Raw genomic sequence first — 22,875 nt, 5'->3', positions numbered from 1 at the left:
TACACATTGCAAATATTGTTTGATCATTTAGTTGTATTCCCTGCCATCTAGAGAATTCACATGTAATCTTTAAGGAAACATACTAAGGAGGGCATTACTGCAGGATGAAAATTCTCAACATTTTGGGGCAACACAAGGCAGTGCTAACATTTTGCGACTTTTGGTGCTCTCACATAATTTCCATCCCGTCCAGCTCCGACAAAGTGGGCAGAGCTGGGCCAGGAAGGGCAGACTTGTTGGCTACGCTAATCTTACTCCATTCTCTGATTCATTTAGAGGAATGTGCCTTAATGAATCAAAAGTGTCTGACTTCAGCACATTTTCTTATCAAGATCGGCAAGAAAATCACTGGTCTTCATGAATTGGGGCCATAGCATTTATAGCTTGCAATCAGAATTAGCTTCAGAATTACATGGACCCTTGGATGATAACCTCACAGTGTGCCGGCCCGTTTTATGCTTCGACTTTCATCAATATACTATGCAACAATAATGCAAAATGTGATTGCTGTACTCTTTCAGATCACCAGAAATCATTATTTTTTTCTCTCGCTTTTTCACATTCATGCCCATAACAGCCATCAAGGGTGTCATGTAACTTTAATTAGTACATTTTTTAAGTCTATAGCATCGACTCTGATGAGTGACGTGCGCTTCTGTGTCCTTTGCCACAAATCCTACAGTAAGATTTCTGGCAAAAGGTATGCAATAGCATGAGCTGTGGCTTTGTGCCCCATCCTGTGCCAACTCTGCCCATTTTGGCAGAGTTCAGGAAAAAATGAAGGGAAAACACCAAAAGTCAACAATTTTTGCAAAAACTCCATGTTGCGTCAAAAAATTGCAACTTTTCAAAAAAATTTATGGTAACTATGTTGTCAAACGTGTACAAAGTCTTTAATTCAATCTTCAGTTGTGTCCAAGACCGTGAGCATCGCGAGCATTAACATACTAAAACTATAGAATGGAGAAATCAAACCGGTGCAATAACATAAAAATTTATTATATTTACTTTATGATTTGAAAATCAACCTTTTTGTATTCTTTAGACATATAAATATAATTTTACGTATCCGTCGTTTTCAGAATTTTATTACAGAATAGATTTGAAAAATGTTCACAGAAGTATGCTATTGATTAGCATGAGTCCTAACATGGTGACGAGGCTGAGGCCAGAAGCTTTGCCTAAAAACAAATAAAAGAAAAAATATTTATACAGAGGAAATGATAGCATATAAAGTATTATTGTTTTATAGAATCAAGAATAATTTTATAGATTCCCCACCTTGTGTGTAATCAAATGAATATAAACATGTCACCCAAAACAACATAATTTATTCCTAATCTCCATTTTTACTGTAAAGGGAATCTGTCAGCAAGTTTTTGCTATGTAATCTGACAGCAGTGTGATGTAGAAGCATAGGCCCTGTTTCCAGTGATGTATCACTTAGTATGCTAGGGGCAACAGTTGTGATAGAATCAAAGTTTTCTTTGTTGCAGATTTAGCAGAGCTCGGAATTTTCAGCCCTGTGTAGCCCCGCCCCCACCACTGATTGGCAGCTTTCTGTGTACAATGTATATGTACAGAAAGCTACCAATCAGTGGTGGGCTTGGACTAAGAGGCACGAGATGCCTAGTCCTGAAGTGATTATCTCCTGCTGATAAAACTCTGATTGTATTGAAACAGTAATAAACAGTCCAGTAAGTAACACTTACTGCTGACAGATTACCTTAAATCCTATACTGTTTTATATTATTAATATTAAGAAATACTTAAAAACGTTCCACCATATTACTCCTCTTTTTAACTGTTTTTTGTCTGGGCGTAAGACAACTGGCTGTAGCAAGATTCTCATCCCTCCCTCAATAGGAGACAAAAATATCTGCTTGCTTATGTGTCGTAGAAGAAATCGGGAATGATTTATTTCTCGAATTTGTAAAAAATGGGCAAAAAGGAGAAAATATTTTTAAATAAAAAAAATAAGCATTGACCCTTGCGTCTTTCTCCCTATAGCATTGCTATTTCATTGTTTCCCATTGATGATTAAATTCCAGCCAATGGCCTCAACGATCGTGTATTATATATAAAAACATCATTGCTAAATTCTGTGATTGGCTGCAGGGGTCTCATCATTTGTTGTCATGAGATCATCACTTCTGGTACCAATCAATACAATTAAAATATAACTTTTTTTATTTTATAATAGTTCATAGTCCTGAAAAAAACTAATAAATCCCATTGTTCATTGACGAAAATTGTTATAAGTCTAATTCAGAAACATGCAGACTGAGAAGCATTGCCATCACTGTTCATCTCTCGTTTTCTTTTACATTTCCATTTTATATTTAGCTTTTCTATAAAGAAATTAAATCAAGAAACTTACCGACACTACCTGATTGATCTCCTGGGAAAAAAAAGACAGACATATAGTTTAAGATAATGTTGTCTTGGCTGACAAAGCAGGTCTTAGTAAATCGTGTTTCTTTATTCATAGAATTGAGAGCAATTTCGAGCTACAATAAAATGTCAAAATATAGAACAATATAAATGAAGGTGTAATGTAGTAGTGGAATGTACAGTAGTAAAACCCATCTATATTGATTTTTTTTAATTCTGTAAAAAATAATATAAATATAAAAATAGTATTCAAGACTTTTGATGATGTTAAAATCAGTAATAATTTAAGCTACTTGTAAACACTTCGGGGCAAAAAAGATCGTTTTAATTAATTCAAATAAAATCTCGTCATATATCAGGAAAGACTTTGTGGCCTAAATTGTGTATCTAAATACGTTGGTTAAGCCTGAGTGACTGGTTTCCATCCCCCCATAAAGGTCAGCACTTGCAACACATGCCGTGCCGGTCTTGACACCGACCCAACTATGCCCATAGGTAATATACAATCTACTATACTACAGGTAAAAAAAAAATTATTTTCATAAACTTACCAATTATGTAAGATAAATTTGCAATTGAAGATGGAAAAATCATAACACACTAAACTTATGTTAGGGCTGGTGGAACGCACCGAGTAAATATTGAGATAATATAGGTGCGTTTGCTACTAGTATATGGCGGCACTATATGGGGGTACAACACCTGAATAGACACAGGTTCTGTCACCCGGTCTCTATAGGAGCAAGCTCTGTTGTTTCACAGAGTCGCCAGGATTAGGATAACGCTGTTAACATCCCAGAGGATCACAGCTAACTAACAGAGCAGATAGCATACAGTGGTAATACAGTCAGCATAGCACACAAACAACTCCTCTCCGGAGGTGCCGGAATTCTAGTGGCTATACGCCAGCTCTAAATTCACACACACAAACTCCTCTCCGGAGGTGCTGGAATTCTAGTGGCTATACAGCCGACCCTGAACACATGCAGACACAGACCACCAGGTAGCTAAGCTCCTCCATGTTTCACAGTAGGGACAGTGTTCTTTTCTTGATATGCTTCATTTATCCGTCTGTGAACTTAGAGCCCATGTGCCTTGCCAAAAAGGTCCATTTTTGTCTCATCTGTCTATAGGACATTCTCCCAGAAGCTTTGTGGCTTGTCAACATGTAGTTTGGCGAATTCCAGTCTGGCTTTTTTTATGATTTTTTTCAACAATGGTGTCCTCCTTAGTCGACTTCCATGAAGTTCTCTTTGGCTCATACAATGATGGATGGTGCGATGTAACACTGATGTGCCTTGAGCTTGAAGTTCACCTTTAATCTGCTTAGAAGTTTATCTGGGCTCTTTTGTTACCATTCATATTAGCCGTCTCTTTGATTTGTCATTAATTTTCCTCCTGCGGCCACATCCAGGGAGGTCGGCTACAGTCCCATGGATCTTACATTTCTGAATAATATGTGCAACTGTAGTCACAGGAACATCAAGCAGCTTGGAGATGGTCTTATATCTTTTACCTTTAACATGTTTGTCTAAAATTTTCTTTCTAATCTCCTAAGACAACTCTTTCCTTCGCTTCCTCTGGTCCATGTTGAGTGTGATACACACCATGTCACTAAACAGCGCAGTGAGTATCTGTAGCCCAATATACAGGCCACTCACTGATTCCAAGATTGTAGACACCTGTGATGCCTGTTGGTGGACACACCTTGATTTAACATGTCCTTTTTGTCACATTATTTTCAGGGGTACCATCATTTCTGTCCAGGCCTATTTCATGAGTTTTATTTATTTTTTTTTATTCCGTGGAAGCATGGTTGAAAAGCAATGTCTGACTTTCATTTGTTCATTATCATAGATTTTTTAGTAACTATTACTTTTGTCAGATTAAAGTTATTTCTGTGACCATTGTGGTTTTTTTCCGTCATTAAATGAGGGGTGCCAACAATTTTGACCACGTGTGTATGACCTTGCTTCATTTACAAGATTCTATATTGAAGTAGTGAAATGTAGATTAATAAACTCACCATTGTTATCGTTTCCAGTTTCTGTAACAAATAGAAAGAAGTAAAGTTAATAAAAAAAGATTTTATACAGATTGGATTAGTCATCATCATTTATGCAGGTGAAGCTTCATCGGTAACTACCATCAAGATGTACGTTACTATTTCCATGTGGCAAAAACTTTTGAGTCAACATTTGAACTTCACTAAGATCGTTAGTGCCCTACCCGATTTTTTATAAGTAAGCATCATCGTCTGGCATATTAAGATGAAAATTATTATACGAACATCCTACTTATGTACATCTTATAGTTATAAATGTAAGAAGTAAATAATAAACTAATCTCTCATCACTCAACACTTTGGCCACCCCATTTCCCACCATATGGTCCTTTTCTTTATATCATCATGCACCACTTCTCTGTCTTTTTCACTATAGGCCAGAATTTCTGGCCAAATCTATGCCTTGGCAGTCATTTCATTGTGTTTTGTAAGGTCGCAACATTGTGATGTCAAGCTGTGAGCCTTGACCTTAGGACGTGCAGTGACCTCTGACACCTAGACACAACCAAAAATCTCGGCCTATAGCAAAGAGACTGGAGATGTGGCATTTGATGGCGGAAAGAAGAGGACCAGACAGTGTGCAGCAGGAAGAGTTGAGAAGAGTTGAGCTATTATAGTAGGTGAGCAATAGTTATTGTTTTTTTTTTTTTCTGACCCTGCACCAGTTCCAATCTACATATAAAATAAAATTATGAATAAACCAACAGAACCCCAAGGACTGCCCAGAGTTATTCATTGGATTTGATATAGATAGTAGGCATATCAGCATACCTGAAAGACGAATTGGTCCAAGGGTTAACGATCCTTGGATTTCACCAACGTCATTAGCGGCTCTAGAGCCAGAGCAAGTCTATAAGAAAACAGAATTAGATGTTAGCATTTCTTGGAAAGCTTAGTGATAACTTACTTAACAGCAATCAAAGAGCTGTCACTCCACAACTCTAGATTCTAACATGTCTACCTCCACAAGTGATATGGGTGGTATCCAAGTGTGGTCTGGGCCCATGGGCAACGAAGGTCATTGTCACCAACAACCAACTCATTTTTTTAATGGAGAGAACTTGGAATAACCCACTGACAAATCCTTCTAGACAAAGATTTGAGCATGTTTTAGTCCAAAATACCCATTCCTTTCAAAGAATTTTGCGGCTGGTGTAATAACCTATGTATGATGGCTACCACTCTATGGCAACTGTTACTGGCCTTCGATAGACATATAGAGTGGGAACTCCAGTGACAAAATTATGAATATAGAGCCAGTTATCAATGAAGATTTCCTGTGACATACTTCAGAAAGAGTCTTTACAGTACATTGGCTTTTCACAAAATGGTAGGCCAGGGACATAAGCTTGACAGGTAAGCACGGCTGCCAAATACCCCTTAGCGGAGTCCTTCTATAAGCAAGATTCCTGATTGATACATGGAAATGTATAATTATATGGTCATTGAGGCAAATTTTATGGGAGACCAATAAATCACCAATTGTAAAAAAATACTTACAGGTTCACAACTCCTAGAGCACAGGCGGACTTGACAGTGGAGGTACACATAGTCATGATCCCCTACAAATTTAAACATTTGGATATAGAATTTCCCCATAGTGGAAACACCATTCTCAAGTATGACTATTGTATTGTCTATTGGGTTACGGCATCTATAAGAAAATATTAACATGTTAAGTGTTACTACATACAGTAAAAGTGTGAAATGATTAGCAAATACAACTAAGTAAAGAAGAAGTTCAGAAGTTTCAGTAATTTTCAACATTTCTATTGCAGAGTACTAGCCATAATTTCTGCCAATGGATCCCTAAAGGCAGGCATAGGGAGGCAGATGTTCCCCAGGTACCTGCACATCTATTACAGGGTAGTTTATATTACTTTTCAGAGAAATGCTATAAAATTCCATTTTGTAAAATATGAAGAAAGTTTAAAGAGGTTGTTCAGGATTAGAAAAACATAATTTTCTTTCAAAAACAGCAAAAGAGTTCAGATATCGGTTTTTTTTTCTCCTATTAAAAATAAATAAAAAAGAAGTAAAAAAATACGGTATCACCACGGCTGTAAAAGCTTAATCTATCAGAATATATAATCAATTAATATGAATGAAGTGCGATTTTTCATTTATTTATCTTTTCTTTTCCAGCACCTTTCAAAAAAGGTAGTAAAAAAAAAATTAAAATGTCATATCTATCACGAAATGATAGATTGCTTGCCATGTCAAAAAACAAGCCCTCGCGCAGCTCCATAGATGGAAAAATAAAAAAGTAACAGGCTTCAAAATATGGGGGCACAAGCCATTTCTTTTTAACAAAATTACATTTTTTTTTCAATATTTAAATAAAAGAAAACTGCACATGTTTAAAGTGTAAGTAAACTTTTTGTCATTTTTTGGAGTATATTGCTTCCCCTGACAATCATAGGAAGCTTTAGGGTGAACCCTGAGACTCTTACTGATTGCTTAAACTACAAGGCAGAAGGACTCAGCTCCAGACACTGGTATCAGGACAGGGACTTTATATTGGGCCCATGGACTTCAGTTTTCATGTTCATTAAGGAGCTGATAGCTTCTGACCTGCAGATTTAGAGATTGGGATCTTAGGATCAAGAGATTGAGATTTTAGGATCAAGGCTCCGAAAGATCTACAGGGCGTTTAAGGGGCTACAGTATAGCTAAAAATAAGTTATAAAAGTTTAGTTATGGTGTAGGCATTTTTAATAATCATCACTATTATTAGGCTATTTTTTAAATGTTATAACTTTAAAGGAGATATCCAGGACTTTAAAAAAAGGCATGTGGTTGCTAACAGAGGCAACTACCTGCCTGTTGTGCTAAGCACAGATCATTGACCGCTCCTGCTGGAGATTCAGCTGCTCCCTGTCAATAGACCAGCATTTACTCTTCCTCTTAACAGGGCAGGACTACTGGTGTCATGCTGACTGACAGCCGGCTTCCCCCAATTAGGCAACAGAGAGCTGCTGTCAATCAGCATGACACCAATAGTCCCACCCTGTCAATAGAGAGAGAAACCACTGCTGCTGTTGACAGCTGAATCTTTGGCAGGAGCGGTCAATGACCGGTGTTGGGTACAACAGACATGTACTTGCCTCTATTACCAACTACATGCCATTTTTTAAGTCTCGGATATCCACTTAAAGAGATTGTTCTTCTGCTACATAAGAAGATGGCAGTATTATGATGACCCATCGTAGGTGCAAGATACTATTGCATATTTTGTGTTGAGTCAAAGGCTCTTGAAGTTTAACCTCTTCTCAAGGCAAAAGATTGCAATACACCTTATTTTGTATTCTTAGACACACAAAGAATCTGGATTTTTCTTGCAGCCATGGTATAAACATGGAACCATCATTTACATAATATTTATGGAATTTTAGGCTTATGCAGATGACAATATTATTGGTCCAAGTGCAAGCCATTGGATCATACTCAGACCAATGTTAGTCTATGGAGCAGTGCACATGTCCATTTTTTTTTAGGTAAAAAATCACAGCATGCTTGTTATGCATCCATCAGATTGCACTCGACCATGCAAATCAATGAGTCCAATTGTCATGGACTGACAGAATACAGAAGATGGAGATGTTTTTTCCATCTTCTTCTTATCGGAGAAAATTGAAGCACATTATGATCAAACTCTGACCAAAATGTGATGAGCAAAATCAGCCCGATTCACTCGAAAAAGAGAATATACGCTGGTGTGACCCTAGCAACACTTTAGTATAAAGCATGTCTACATCAATGGATGGCAACCAACTATACCACCCATTCTTACACTGACTGTCATTTCGATTATTATGCACCAGTTTTCTCCGTAACGATACCAATAAAAATGATTCCATCTAAGACAAAACAGTATTGAATTAAGCATTCTGAATAGGATCTTACTTATTTTGAATGATCTCATATTTTTTGGGGTCATATAAATTGTTGCTTGGCGTGCTCCAACAATTCACCATCAGAAGGCTATAGTCTTGGATAGGGTCTACAACGTAGACTCCCACATATAGATTAGATGTTGTTGGGATATAAATGTCTGAAGAAGGATATGGAGTTCCGTAGCTAATGTCCGGGTAGATCGACATCTTCACCTGGAATGACCCGATGTTTTCAATGTTTATATAGGTGATGCTGTAAGGATGAAAAAGAAAATTTTCAAATCATTAGTTTTACACATATTCAAGATCATAGACCTGGTCATGGTGATGCTAGAATGTATGTCACATAACTATTGGGGCCATGGTTGTATGTAATGGTCATGTTATTACTATGCTGTTTTTATATTAAGCTGGTGGACAATATTAAAGGGATTCCGTGACCAACTTTTTGCTATGTAATATGAGAGCAGCATGACGTAGGGGCAGACACGCCAATTCCAGAGATGTATTACTGTCTGGGCTGCTTGCTGTGATTTTGAAAAAAATCCTTGTTTTATCTGCTGCAGATCTACCATTTCTTTGAATGCTGAGCTCTGTATAACCCCGCCCACACCACTGATTGGCAGCTTTTTGTCAGTGTGCATAGAAAGCTGCCAATCAGTGGTGGGGGTGTGGTTACACAGAGCAAAAGGACTACATGGCATGAGTCAGCTAGTTCCCTAGTGATAATCTCCTGCTGATAAAACACTGATTTTATTGAAAATGCAACAAGCAGGGCAATAAGTGACGCAAAATGTTTTTTGACTACAAGAAAACCTGAACTCTCTCATAAATAAAAAGGCTAGGAACACGGAGAAACATTTATACTGCACCTCACAATAGGTCGCAAATGTTCTGTATTTGATACATTGTAGTTGAGGCGATACGAACAGGTCACGTTAATGACATATAGATGCCTGTAGATAATTCCTCCTGGCGGAAGGAATATTTGATTCTTGTATACTGCATAATCTTCATTGGCCTACAAAATATATAAGATATTATCAGAAGCGGAAAAGTCAGGAATATAGCTTACCTTTCCTATTACCCTCTAATATTATTAATATGAGAATAGATATTGAAGCTGTATTATTGGGTGGCCTAAATTCATATACTAAATTATTTTATCCCATCGCATTTGGACTAATAATATAATCTATGCTGAGAGCAGTAGGAACCGCAGGGATCTATACTGGGAGCAGTGGTGACCGCAGGGATCTGTACTGGGAGCAGTGGGGATCACAGGGATTGTACTGGGAGCAGTGGGGACCACAGGGATCTGTACTGGGAGCAGTGGGGATCACAGGGATTGTACTGGGAGCAGTGGTGACCGCAGGGATCTGTACTGGGAGCAGTGGGGATCACAGGGATTGTACTGGGAGCAGTGGGGACCACAGGGATCTGTGCTGGGAGCAGTGGGGACCACAGGGATCTGTACTGGGAGCAGTGGGGACTGCAGTGATTCGTGCTGGGAGCAGTTGGGACCACAGGGATTATACTGGGAGCAGTTGTGACTGTAGGGATCCATACTGGGAGCAGTGGGGACCGCAGGGATTTGTGCTGGGAGCAGTGGGGACCACAGGGATTGCACTGGGAACAGTCGTGACTGTAGGGATCTATACTGGGAGCAGTGAGGACCACATGGATCTCTACTGGGAGCAGTGGGGACTGCAGGGATCTGTGCTGGGAGCAGTGGAGACCACAGGGATCTGTGCTGGGAGCAGTGCGGACCACACGGATCTGTACTGGGAACAATGGCGACCACAGGGATCTGTGCTGGGAGAATTGGGGACCACAGGGATTGTACTGGGAGCAGTGGGGACCACAGGGATTGTACTGGGAGCAGAGGGGACTGGAGAGATCTGTGCTAGGATCAATTCTTTTTAACCTCTTTATTAATGACCTTGTGTATGGGATTGAGAATAAAGTGTCAGTCTTTGCTGACGACAGCAAACTATGTTGGATACTAAAATCTGACCTTGATATTACAATATTGCAAAACGATCTGGATAAGATGTCTGAATGGGCAAACACTTGGCAAATGAGATTTAATGTAGATCAATGGAAAGTAATGCACCTTGGATGGAGTAATTCTACTGCTGCACAACTGGTGACAAGTTTTTAAATGGAAAATTCATCAGTCAACTGGATAGAGGAGATCTGCGTAGAAGTGCTCTGTGTGAGGGTCTGCAGTGTCCACAGCACTTCCTGTCTCAGCAGTGGACACTGCAGACCCTCACACAGTGCACTTCAATGCAGATCTCTTCTATCCAGTTGACTGATGAAGGTCAGGTATTGACCGAAACGTCTCTTATTTTTCTGGAATTTCTACAATCAATAAATAAGGTCTTGAATACACCTATATGAGTGTCAAGTCGTTCTACATCGCAGTAGATGGATTTGGCTATCCTACCTGTGCACCACCAGAATTCCAGAAGTGCCATGTTTAGCTAATTATTTCTGAAAGAAGCACTTCCATCAAAATGGTATCCTCTTAATATATTGCAATCATCATATCATATAGCACTCTGAATTTACAATTGCTCATTTTGCTTTTCTACCCACTTAATTTTCCTTTTTTCTATTAGGTCAATGACCTCAGGTGATTAAAAACTGCTTAGCTGACTCCTTCTAAGCTCTATGTAGAAATAGGAGGTCAATTTTCCCTTCATGACATGAGTCACTGGAAAAATTCCTGGCAAGGAGCAGCTGGGTCAGGAAGTGAAGAGGGAAACGATTTCTGCAGGGAAAAGAGACTTACTCTTAGAGAGAAGAGAAGAATTAACTGGGTAGAAAGACAAAATGAGCAATTGTAAGTACACAATGCTTTATAATATGATGATTGTAATATATTAAGAGGATAAAAACTTTGATGGGAGGAGGAGGCAAGCTTCTTAACACTGCTAGGTTTACTCAACAAGTCACTGATGTATAGAGATATACTTACAGTGAAGTCAGTTCCACATATTTGTTGGCCAAGAGACCATATGACATACATTTTTTCATCATCATAATCAAATCCACTGCACCTTCTGTCTCGGAGATGGATGTTTGGAATATCAATCCCCTTATTTCTTAATGTGACCACATTGAGAGTTACAGAGATGTTATCCTTTGTGCACACAAGGTTTGAGCAGAAATTCTCTGAAGAAAAAAAATGTATTTAATACACTAGTTTTTCTATCATTTACACATTCCCATTTTGCTTATAGTCATGTTTAACATAATAGATATAGAAATGATGTATTATCAATGATTCACAATTTAGGAGACACATTGAACACATTGTTAGCGCTAAGTGAGTATCAGTGGTAAATCAATCTGTAAATTAATTAAAGTTTTCGTATATTTTGGTTTATTTGTGGGATAAAAACCAGCATATTTCATGCATAATCATGCCAACCCATGCATAACATTCTAAGGCTTGATGTACTGAATCATCTGGAAAATTGATAATTCTCAAATTCTATATCACACCATAAAGTAACCAAATATTTCCATTAAAAGTAAAGTCATTGTCTTTGACTAAGGGGGCACACAGCACCAGAAACGCATCGGAGTGCTTTTTATATCATTGCCATATGGATTTTAATTAGTGATGAGCGAATATACTCGTTACTCGAGATTTCCTGAGCACGCTCAGGTGACCTTCGAGTGTTTTTTAGTGCTCGGAGATTTTGTTTTTTTTTCATCGCAGCTGAATGATTTACAGCTACTAACCTACTTGATTACATGTGGGGATTCCCTAGCAACCAGGCAACCTCCACCTGTATTCAGCCTGGCTAGGAGCTGTAAATCAGTCTGCTGAGGCGATCAAAACTAAATCTCCGAGCACTAAAAAATACTCGGAGGTCACCCGAGCATGCTCGGGAAATCTCGAGTAACGAGTAAATTTGCTTATCACTAATTTTAATTGTTTGATACTTATGGAAGATTTTTACCTATTTTGTTGGATCAACTTTACTTTTTTTGGACTAATTTCTTGACCGTCAGCAATATTTGAAACTTAAACGACTGCATACGGATGACAGATTTGGTCATTCACCACACAGTAAGTGACTTATTCTCTCCTTTTGTCATATATTTCCATCATGGCATACTATAGTGTTATGTTCTTATGTATGAGTGCTTTATAGTCCTTAGTACAGGTAGTGTATGAGTATTATATATGATAGTGAAACGTGTCCTGCTTTAAAATCAGTCTTCTATGCTTATATGATAGTGAAACGTGTCCTGCTTTAAAATCAGTCTTCTATGCTAATACATAGTTGAAAAGGGGAAAGCGATGCAATACAGAAATGCTTTCAATCTGTCTACTTCAATGCGACTCTGTTTTTTTGCAATGGTGAAAATGGATGTGAAAAAGAAAATGGCTAATGAAATGAATTATCAACCTTACATAAGTTAGTAATATATGTGGTGTGGCAAGATGGCGTCTACATCCTGGAACTACGCCCTGGACTCCTTGGAATGTGAGGTGGAAACACTGAAGGCCATATATGGAACAGATCTAAAATGGACCTATCATAGACTGACACGATGGCTGCTGAGAAGCTGTACAACGCCTTCTTCCTGCCGGCTACATGATCATTTGTTTATACTAATAAAGTCCTATTCTGTGCACATCTGACCCTGTGTCCAATGTATTTCTTTTATGCTTGCACTTGGCTCATATTTTTCAGGCCAGGGGCAGGCAATCTCTAAGATCTCACCTTAAGAGATCACCCCAATATGGACATGTGCAAAACATCATATGTAGTGGTGGATCAAAACCTCACAAGGACATATGGGAACCTTACGGAATACAATTACTACCATATTACAACTCCAGAACCAGAAACACATGGCCTACTTACACAATGAACAAGTCTGTAGGGACCTGTTCACACACCACCAAGAAACTTGAAGATACAAAAGAGCACAGTGAGGTCAAAAATACTCTGTTGTAAAAAAAATCACAGTAATAAGCGAGTGCTAGTCAAAAGATGGAAAAAACAAGGTATTTAGTTGATACTTTTTTTGCAAAAAAAAAGTATACTAAGCTGCTCCACCAATCGTCAAGGTATACCCATATAGAGCAGTCCTACCTAATGTATATAATCCCTATCTGATGTATTTAAAAACCTAATCATCTGTATAGTACCTGTATAATCAGGGTTCAGAGAGGGAATATCCACGTGGACATGCTGGATGCAAAAAAAACTTATCAACTAAATACCCTGTTTTTTCCATCTTTTGACTAGCACTCGCTTATTACTGTGATTTTTTTTACAACAGAATATTTTTGACCTCACTGTGCTCTTTTGTGTCTTCATATTACAACTCCGTAACACACAGACACTAAATTGGTCTAGGACCATGATATGATCCGGTGCATGAACACTGATCTGTAGTTATCCCACACGGTATGCTGGACACCATTAATATTACATTATTAATGTTAGAAATGGTTCCCTTACCTGAATCCTCACACAAAGACCTAACATCAGATGATATGGCATCTTTTGCACGCACTGTATAGAAAGAGGATATTTATTTTATTACCGCACATAGAAGTTTTATCACTTATTGTAAAATATCATTTAAACCCAGCAATGGTATTACAGGAAATCCATCAGCAGCTTTCTGCTACCTCATCTGAGAGCAGCATAATGTAGGCAAAGAGACCCTTAATTCAACAATGTATCACTTAGTTTACTGGGAGTAGCCGTTCTTATATGACCAGAGTTTTTAGATTTAGCAATGCAGCAGACCTCATAAAACTGCCTCCAACTACACCAGGATTTCTATATACATTGTTTATAGACAGTGAGCTGCCTATCTCATAAGGGGGTGGAGTCAGACTAGCATGCACGTGCTAGTCCAATGATAATCACCAGGTAATAAAACCTTCCGTTTAAGTAAACAACAGCACACAGCCTGACATGTGACACATTATTGAATACAGTATTTTAACCCCCACCTCAGGCTATAGCAAAAACCTCCTGACAGATTTCCTTTAAATGTAGGATTAACCACAAAAATAACATTTCAAGATAATTTTCTAGAAATCGAAATACCTATATAGATGTACTTGAGTTTTCCAATTAGTTCAAGTGTTAAAATTGATTTTAAAGGGAAACTGTTACCACTTTTTTTTCTACCTCAGCTAATAACAGTATAATGTAGGATAAGAGACCCTGATTCCAACAATGTATAATGTAGATATAGAATGCAGCAGAGCTCAGAAAGATGTCCCCTCCGCCCAGGCTCTATATGTATATTGTCTATTGACAGTGAGCTGCTTATCACAGGAGGGGGTGTGGTTGGACCAACAATCTCATGAGCACCATACCTGGCAATGATAATGTCCTAGTGATAAAACCTTCATTGTAAGCAAAGGCACAAATCTTACTAAATGACTCATCACTGAATTCAGAGTTTCAGCCCCTATCTCCTGCTGTCTTCAAATTACATAGCCTTTAAACTGGTTATCTATTAATGGCAAAGCTTTGTGAAAGCAGGAAGGGCTCAATAGTTCAACTTTCCACAAGCCCAGAACAGCAATTCCGCCTAGTTAAGCAGCGATACGAGGTCAAGGATATACAGTATCACTACTGAACTAGGTAAAGTTGCCATTTAGGAAAATGTAAAACATGTGTAAGAACTTCGCTGTGAATGCTGTAATTGCGTTATTCCCGGAGTACTAGTAACATAAAGGCTCTGAACGTTATACCATGGCTGGGTCATCACTGATGCTCCAGCATGAGCTTCCCGCTATGCCCTCAGCTCTTTCCTTACCTCCCATACATTGTAATTGGTGATATGAAGTAATATGTAATGGTATCTATAATATAACGGTGGGAGCGTCAATCTGTCCGAAGCCTTTATAGACTGCGCAAGCGCGACGCACCGCGCCTGCGCAGTCTGGAACAGAGTGACGCTGCCTAGCTTACTTATTCCCCCCCCAATATACCGGCCATGGGGGCTCCACACACCCGCGTGTCCCTCCTTATATACCGGCCATGGAGGCTCCGTGCTCTGCAGCTCCAGTCAGGGTAGCTGTAGAGCCCAGCGGAGCTCCAGGACCTTCGATGATGTCACCACAGGCATGTGACCAGTGACGCGAGTGGGCGGAGTCAGCCCTCGCTGTGCTGCTGGCAGCAGGGGTGTATCTATAGCCAGCGCCGCACTCAGGCACTCACAGCACAGCACAGCGCCGCCCGCACTCAGCACAGCGCCGCCTGCACTCACGGCTCAGCACAGCGCCACCCGCACTCAGCACAGCACCGCCCGCACTCAGCACAGCGCCGCCCGCACTCACGGCTCAGCATAGCGCCGCCCGCACTCACGGCTCAGCACAGCGACGCCTGCACTCATGGCTTAGCACAGCGCCGCCCGCACTCACGGCTCAGCACAGTGCCGCCCGCACTCACGGCTCAGCACAGCGCCGCCCGCACTCACGGCTCAGCACAGCGCCGCCCGCACTCACGGCTCAGCACAGCGCCGCCCGCACTCAGCACAGCCGCCCGCACTCAGCAGAGCCGCCCGCACTCAGCACAGCCGTCCGCACTCGGGCAGTAGAGCCAGAGAGAGAAAGATCGGAGCAACATATGGCAGAATGGAAACAGGAACAGGCAGAATGGGTGCAGCACATTACAACAGGATGGGGGCACAGGATGGAAGCAGCACATGACAGAATGGGAGTGCAGGATGGGAACAGCACATGACAATGGGGGTGCAGGATGGGAGCAGCATATGACAGAATGGAGGCGCACACATGACAGGATGGGGGCGCAGGATGGAGCAGCACATGACAGGATGGGGGCGCAGGATGGAGCAGCACATGACAGGATGGGAGCGCAGGATGGGAGCAGCACATGACAGGATGGGGACACAGGATGGGAGCAGCACATGACAGGATGGGGGCACAGGATGGGAGCAGCACATGACAGGATGGGGGCACAGGATGGAGCAGCACATGACAGGATGGAGACCATATACCAATATAAATGCTCGCCACCCGGGCGTAGAACCGGTTCAATAGCTAGTACTGTATAGTGCCACACATTGAGCTTATCCTATAGCTAGCAGCTAGCTCTCCTAATGTCCCATACACGTAATAAAACCCCAACTAAAAATCTCTGTATGCTCTACTCACCTTTGACAACAACTTATCTTTCAAAAGTACAAATAATTGGGCATATTGAAATCCAAATGTCCTATCATCCATTTTTCTTTGCTTGGATTTTCCACTATTGGACAACCCCTTGTTGTACATAAGGACTTCATACAATATAACCAATTTATGTCCCATATTAGAACAAGCCTCTTACCATGGAAAATCACCTATACCACCATATGTAATTATGAGTCAAACCACATTGCCCAGTACCCCGACGCGCGTTTTGCATACAGCTTTGTTAGGGGGTGACATCCCTTATATCCCCGTCTGTGGCTGGGTTTCAAAGGAGATTGTGATTTTTACTATACCCAGCAATTCTATGGCATTGTTGTAGATAACACAAGCAATCAGATGATCACAGCTTCAAGTCCCCTAAAAACACTAATAATCACAGTAAAAAGTAAAAAAAAGGCAGTTCAGCTCACCCCCATTTTCCTCCATTACAAATAAATACAATAATAAAAAAAATACACCTATCAAGCATCAGAAAAAGTCCAATCTATTAAAATATAAAAATAGTTTCCCCAGTTGGTAAACACTGCAAATGAAAAAAAAATTCAAGAATGCCAAAATTAAATTCTTTTGGTTTCTGCAGTAAAAAAAGTTGCTGTAGTAAATGATCAAAATGTCATATTTATTCCAAAATGGTACCAATATACAGTGGGTACGGAAAGTATTCAGATCCCTTTAAATGTTTTACTTTTTGTATCATTGCAGCCATTTGATAAATTCAAAAACGTTCATTTTTTTCTCGTACACTCTGCACCCCATCTTGACTGAAAAAAACAGAAATGTAGAAATATTTGCAAATTTATTATAAAGGAAAATCTGAACTATCACATGGTCGTAAAAATTCAGACTCTTTGCTCAGACACTCATAGTTAAGTCACATGCTGTCCATTTCCTTGTGATCCTCCTTGAGATGGGTCTACTCCTTCATTGGAGTCCAGCTGTGTTTAATTAAACTGATAGGACTTGATTTGGAAAGGCACACACCTGTCTATATAAGACCTCACAGCTCACAGTGCATGTCAGACCAAATGAGAATCATGAGATCAAAGCAACTGTCCAAGGAGTTCAGAGACAGAATTGTGGCGAGGCACAGATCTGGCCAAGGTTACAACAGAATTTCTGCTGTACTCAAGGTTCCTAAGAGCACAGTGGCCTCCATAATCCTTAAATGGAAGAAGTTTGGGACCACCAGAAGTGTTCCTAGACCTGGCCGTCCAGCCAAACTGAACAATCATGGGAGAAGAGCCTTGGTGAGAGAAGTAAAGAAGAACCCCGAGATCACTGAGGCTGAGCTCCAGAGATGCAGTAGGGAGATGGGAGAAAGTTCCACAAAATCAACTATCACTGCAGCCTCCACCAGTCAGGCCTTTATGGCAGAGTGGCCCTATGGAAGCCTCTCCTCAGTGCAAAACATATGGAAGCCCGCAAAGAGTTTGCTAAAAAAAAAAAACACATGAAGGACTCCCAGACTATGAGAACTAAGATTCTCTGGTCTGATGAGACGAAGATAGACCTTTTGGGTGATAATTCTAAGCAGTATGTGTGGAGAAAATCAGGCACTGCTCATCATCTGCCCAATACAATTCCAACAGTGAAACATGGTGGTGGCAGCATCATGCTATGGGGGTGCTTTTCAGCTGCAGGGACAGGACTATTGGTTGGCATTGAAGGAAACATGAATGCGGCCAAGTACAGAGATATCCTGGTTACAAACTTCTTCCATAGTGCTCTGGATCTCAGACTTGGCCGAAGGTTCCCCTTCCAACAAGACAATAACCCTAAGCACACAGCTAAAATAACAAAGGAGCGGCTTCAGAACAACTCTGTGACCATTCTTGACTGGCCCAGCCAGAGCCCTGACCTAAACCCAATTGAGCATCTCTCGAGAGACCCAAAAATGGCGTCCATCAACGTTCACCATCCAACCTGATGGAACTGGAGAGGATCTGCAAGAAAGAATGGCAGAGGATTCCGAAATCCAGGTGTGAAAAACTTGTTGCATCATTCCCAAGAAAACTCATGGCTGTACCAGCTCAAAAAGGTGCTTCTAATCAATACTGAATAGAGGGTCTGAATACTTATGAAAATGGCGACCTAACCGAAAAAGTTATTTATTTTCAAACTTCTCAATTTTTTTATATCACTAAAATAATAAGAAATGCATGACATGTTCAGGTATTGCTGTAATATTGATGAGGAGAATCATAATGCGGGGTCATTTTTACCACACAATATACCAGTAAAAAATAATTTTCAAAGTATGATGTCAGAATTGTGTGTTTTTTTCACAATTTCTCCACACTTGCAATTTTTTTTTCCTGTTTTCCATTACACTATATAATAAAATTAATGGAGTCATTCAAAAGTACAACGTATGTCTATGTGGACACAAAATTAAAAAGCTATGGCTCTGGGAAGAAGGGGAGGAAAAAACGAAAAATGGAAATTAGCCCCGTCGTGAAGAGGTTAGTGTTTTTATTAGGACACCGGATGGGAACACAGGGCTAAGAGCGGAGCAGCAGCACTGGTCCTAGAAGTAGCCACAGATTTTTTTTTGTAATTTTTGAAGCCCTCTCTGACCATTAATAGGGAGTTGTCCAGCACTGTGCAACACGTCCAACATTTACCTAAATGGTCAAAATTGGAAAAAAATGGGCAAAATTGGGGCCGTGTACAACACAGTAGACAACTAATGTGGAATCAGCCAAAAATTGGTGAGAAAGTGACCCCCACAAAATCTATGCTTTTTATTAATTGTGTCTTTTATTTGGCCCTCCTAGTGAAGAAGCATTGATTTTGGATGGTAAAATATGGTACTGTATTTGCTGAGGAAATGTAGTAGGTATCTAGTGTGAATAACTTTGGGATATGCTTAAAAGTTTTTCATTATTTGCCAATTCACATTTACTGTATTTTACGAATTCTGCAAATGTACAAATATCTGTCGCTACACAGTTCAAGAATGAAAATTATGGTAGTTCCAACCCTATAATGAAATTTAACTCCCACATTGGCTACCGATTTTGCCAACTGCTGAGATTTCAAAAACTTAATGGAGTGTATAAGAAAATGTAAATCTCTTAAAACACAAAGTGTTTTTGTTTGTGGCATTTTGGGGGGGTATTCTATTGCTATTTTCAAAATGTTGCATGCTCTAGGTATGCCCTTTTTTCCATAGAACATCAAATGCACTACAAATTTTTTTTTACAAAGTAACAAAATAAAAAAGCCCGTCCAAAAATGATTGAGCGTAATGGCAAATGAAGAACATTAATAAAGTTTAATCACCATATGAAAACCATTTTTTTTATATTTTCAGTTTTTCAGTTCTTCAATTCAAGAGATTAGTTATGAATGAGAACACTGTATAGTTGCTGAGGTCTGGTTAGGATAGAAGCGCCCAGTAAGACATTACCGCAAGATAAATATGACAGGGTGACGCAACGCCTATAAAAGCCTTAGAATCCGCGGCTGCAGCCTTGCAGCTGGAGGAAAAAGTCCCTTTGTGAAGATGCAACCTAAGCTGTTCTTGTAGGATTGAAGAATCCTCAATGGTATAACATTAAGGTTTGTATTACACTAGCTCGTTTCTGCACCGGTCTGATACCTTTTTCAGGGTAAAAAAACTAAATGAGTGGTGTTGTGGTAATAAAAGCCTTAATTTTATACCATAGTGGATTCTTCATTCTAGCAAACCCAGGTAACGTTATATATCCACTATAGTGAACACTGTATAGTTGTATCTGGTCTAGAGCAATGTTTCTCAACCTTCCTAAACCAAGTACCCCGAGTCTAGAAAAAAGACGACTGAGGGGCGATCTAATAACCATGTATAAGTATATAAGGGGACAATACAAATATCTCTCCGAGGATCTGTTTATACCAAGGAAGGTGACGGTCACAAGGGGGCATTCTTTGCGTCTGGAGGATAGAAGGTTTTTCCACCAACATAGAAGAGGATTCTTTACTGTTAGGGCAGTGAGAATCTGGAATTCCTTGCCTGAGGAGGTGGTGATGGTGAACTCAGTCGAAGGGTTCAAAAGAGGCCTGGATGTCTTCAATATTATATCTTACAGTTATTAGGTTCTTTAGAAGGACGTAGATCTGGGGATTTATTCTGACGGAATATAGGCTGAACTTGATGGACAAATGTCTTTTTTTCGACCTTGCTAACTATGTTACTATGTTACTATGTTAGTGACAAGAATATGTAGTTAAGTACCTCTAGTGACAAGAATGTCCAACCAAGTACCCCTAGTGACAAGAATATCTAACCAAGTACCCCTAGTGACAAGAATATCTAACCAAGTACCCCTAGTGACAAGAATATCCAACCGAGTACCTTTAGTGACAAGAATATCTAGCCAAATACCCCTAGTGACAAGATTATGTAACCAAGTACCTTTAGTGACAAGAATGTCTAACCAAGTACCCCTAGTGACAAGAACATCTAACCACTTATCCCTAGTGACAAGAATATGTAACCAAGTACCTCTAGTGACAAGAATATCTAACCAAGTACCTATATTGACAAGAATGTCTAACCAAGTACCTGTAGTGACAAGAATATCTAACCAAGTACCCCTAGTGACAAGATTATCTAACCAAGTACCCCAAGTGACAAGAATATCTAACCAAATACCCCAAGGTTGCAATAAGTTCTAAATGTTTATAAAAAGAGATTATGCTCAAACTTCTGTTATTACAATAGGGTACCAAAAATCCAGTTGAAGACTATCACAATTAAAAAATAACCATCATTTTATACTTTATTTAATACATTAAAAAGCATATAAAAATAAGCAAATTTGTAATATATCTAATCAGAGAAATTTGCTTCTTTCACCCGCTTGATTGTTCTTTCACCATGAATTCATGGGTAAAATCTGTTTTTATTTTCTTTGCTTATAGGTTCATTCACAAATAATATTTTAAACCTTGTTAATAAAATAAAATGTCCAGTGAGTGGAAGAATAACAAAAAAGCCTACAAAGAAAGTAAAAATGGACAGTCACATGTTCTGTATGGATAGACTTTTTGGTGGTGTCCACAAACCTTGGACAACACAGAATTTTCTCTAATGATTTCAGTGGGGAAACACATACAAACAAGTCTAAAGTACAAAAACAAATCAATGTAATACTGATAGATGACTGACAACAGATTTAAAATATGAATTCATAGGAAAAATATCTCACCACCATCCACATTTAAAGTAGCGACTAAGCTTGTGCTCAGGAGAACCACCAATGTCAGCACAGCAGAATACATCATTCAGAAGTTTTGTGTAGTTCTGTAAAAATTAAAAAAAATAAAATAAATTAAATAGAAAAAGACACTAGAACCCTTATACAAATTCCATTTTGAAACCTGTAACATAACCATATTATCTTGATTTGCTTACTTAATGCGTTGCCACAAGAAAGCCTCTGCCGGACTGACTTGCATTGGTTTGCGAGCTACCCTTTATATTGGGAAATTGATGCTAACTTTTTTTTACTGCCATGTGCCTATTGCCATGAACCTATGCTAAGATGGGACATAAGCTAAACAATAGTAAAAAGAAAACAATGGGATAAAATAGAAATCATGACCCAATGGAAGCAATTTAAGCTATATTTGTCACCTGAATTGATCGAAGTGGCGAATATTTAACTTTTAGGGCAGAGTACTCAGAAGAAAAAGGACACGATGTTTAAGATTATTTCTAAGTCCTGTAGCATCATCCTCTCTATAAATCAGTTTGTGTCATGAGGACATCTCCATCTTGATTGTTTGATTGCTATATAGCCATAAACATTTATTGGAAAGATTATTATGCTTGAGACAGTTTTGATGTGTGAGGTCTATTGGTACAATATGAGGTTGTCATCAGAAGCACCTGTGTATACGTGAGGTGCGACTCCAATGAAGATTATATGAATTTTAGTCAAGGTTTTTTCAATATGATTGGGTGTTCACATGATGTATCAGAAACTACACGGTCAAGTCTAAAACTACAGAGTCAAGTCTAAAATTAAAGTTACTATCCTCCCTTCGAATGAAAAGTGACTATAGATTTTACCTGTATAGTATAGGCACCCTACTTGGTCCCCTCCATTTGGTTTCCGATGCCTCCTCTGCTCAGATCGGTGTACCTTTCCTTCTGCTTCCAAGATGACCACCACAGTGGCATAGGGAGTGTAATGATAAGTCAAACCTATGACTCCCCTGTGTTGTAAAATAGAAAAGGCAGGAAAGGTGTGGTATAAACTTACGACTATAGTTCCCATGCCACCGTGGTGGCCATCCTGGAAGCATGAGGA

The 22,875-nt window shown here is 39.5% G+C and overlaps 1 protein-coding gene across 1 annotated transcript; it reads right to left on the bottom strand.

Moving 5' to 3' along the window:
* Positions 1–974: 974 nt before the first annotated feature.
* LOC138645090 (uromodulin-like) lies at positions 975–22,152 on the bottom strand. The gene is made up of 11 exons (XM_069734144.1): positions 21,975–22,152; positions 21,769–21,863; positions 13,854–13,907; positions 11,342–11,538; positions 9,228–9,376; positions 8,366–8,608; positions 5,960–6,113; positions 5,231–5,309; positions 4,421–4,441; positions 2,381–2,401; positions 975–1,181 (listed from the first exon to the last, which is right to left on the bottom strand). Exons 2-11 carry the CDS (start codon positions 21,842–21,844, stop codon positions 1,114–1,116), a joined length of 1,062 nt encoding a protein of 353 aa, XP_069590245.1. The 5' UTR covers positions 21,845–21,863; positions 21,975–22,152; the 3' UTR covers positions 975–1,113.
* Between the last annotated feature and the right edge of the window lie 723 nt (positions 22,153–22,875).

Source organism: Ranitomeya imitator, chromosome 7 (assembly GCF_032444005.1).
Source record: "Ranitomeya imitator isolate aRanImi1 chromosome 7, aRanImi1.pri, whole genome shotgun sequence".
Lineage (NCBI taxonomy): Eukaryota > Metazoa > Chordata > Amphibia > Anura > Dendrobatidae > Ranitomeya > Ranitomeya imitator.
The sequence above is the reverse complement of the archived record's forward strand: the minus strand, read 5'-3'. Positions and strand labels throughout refer to the sequence as shown.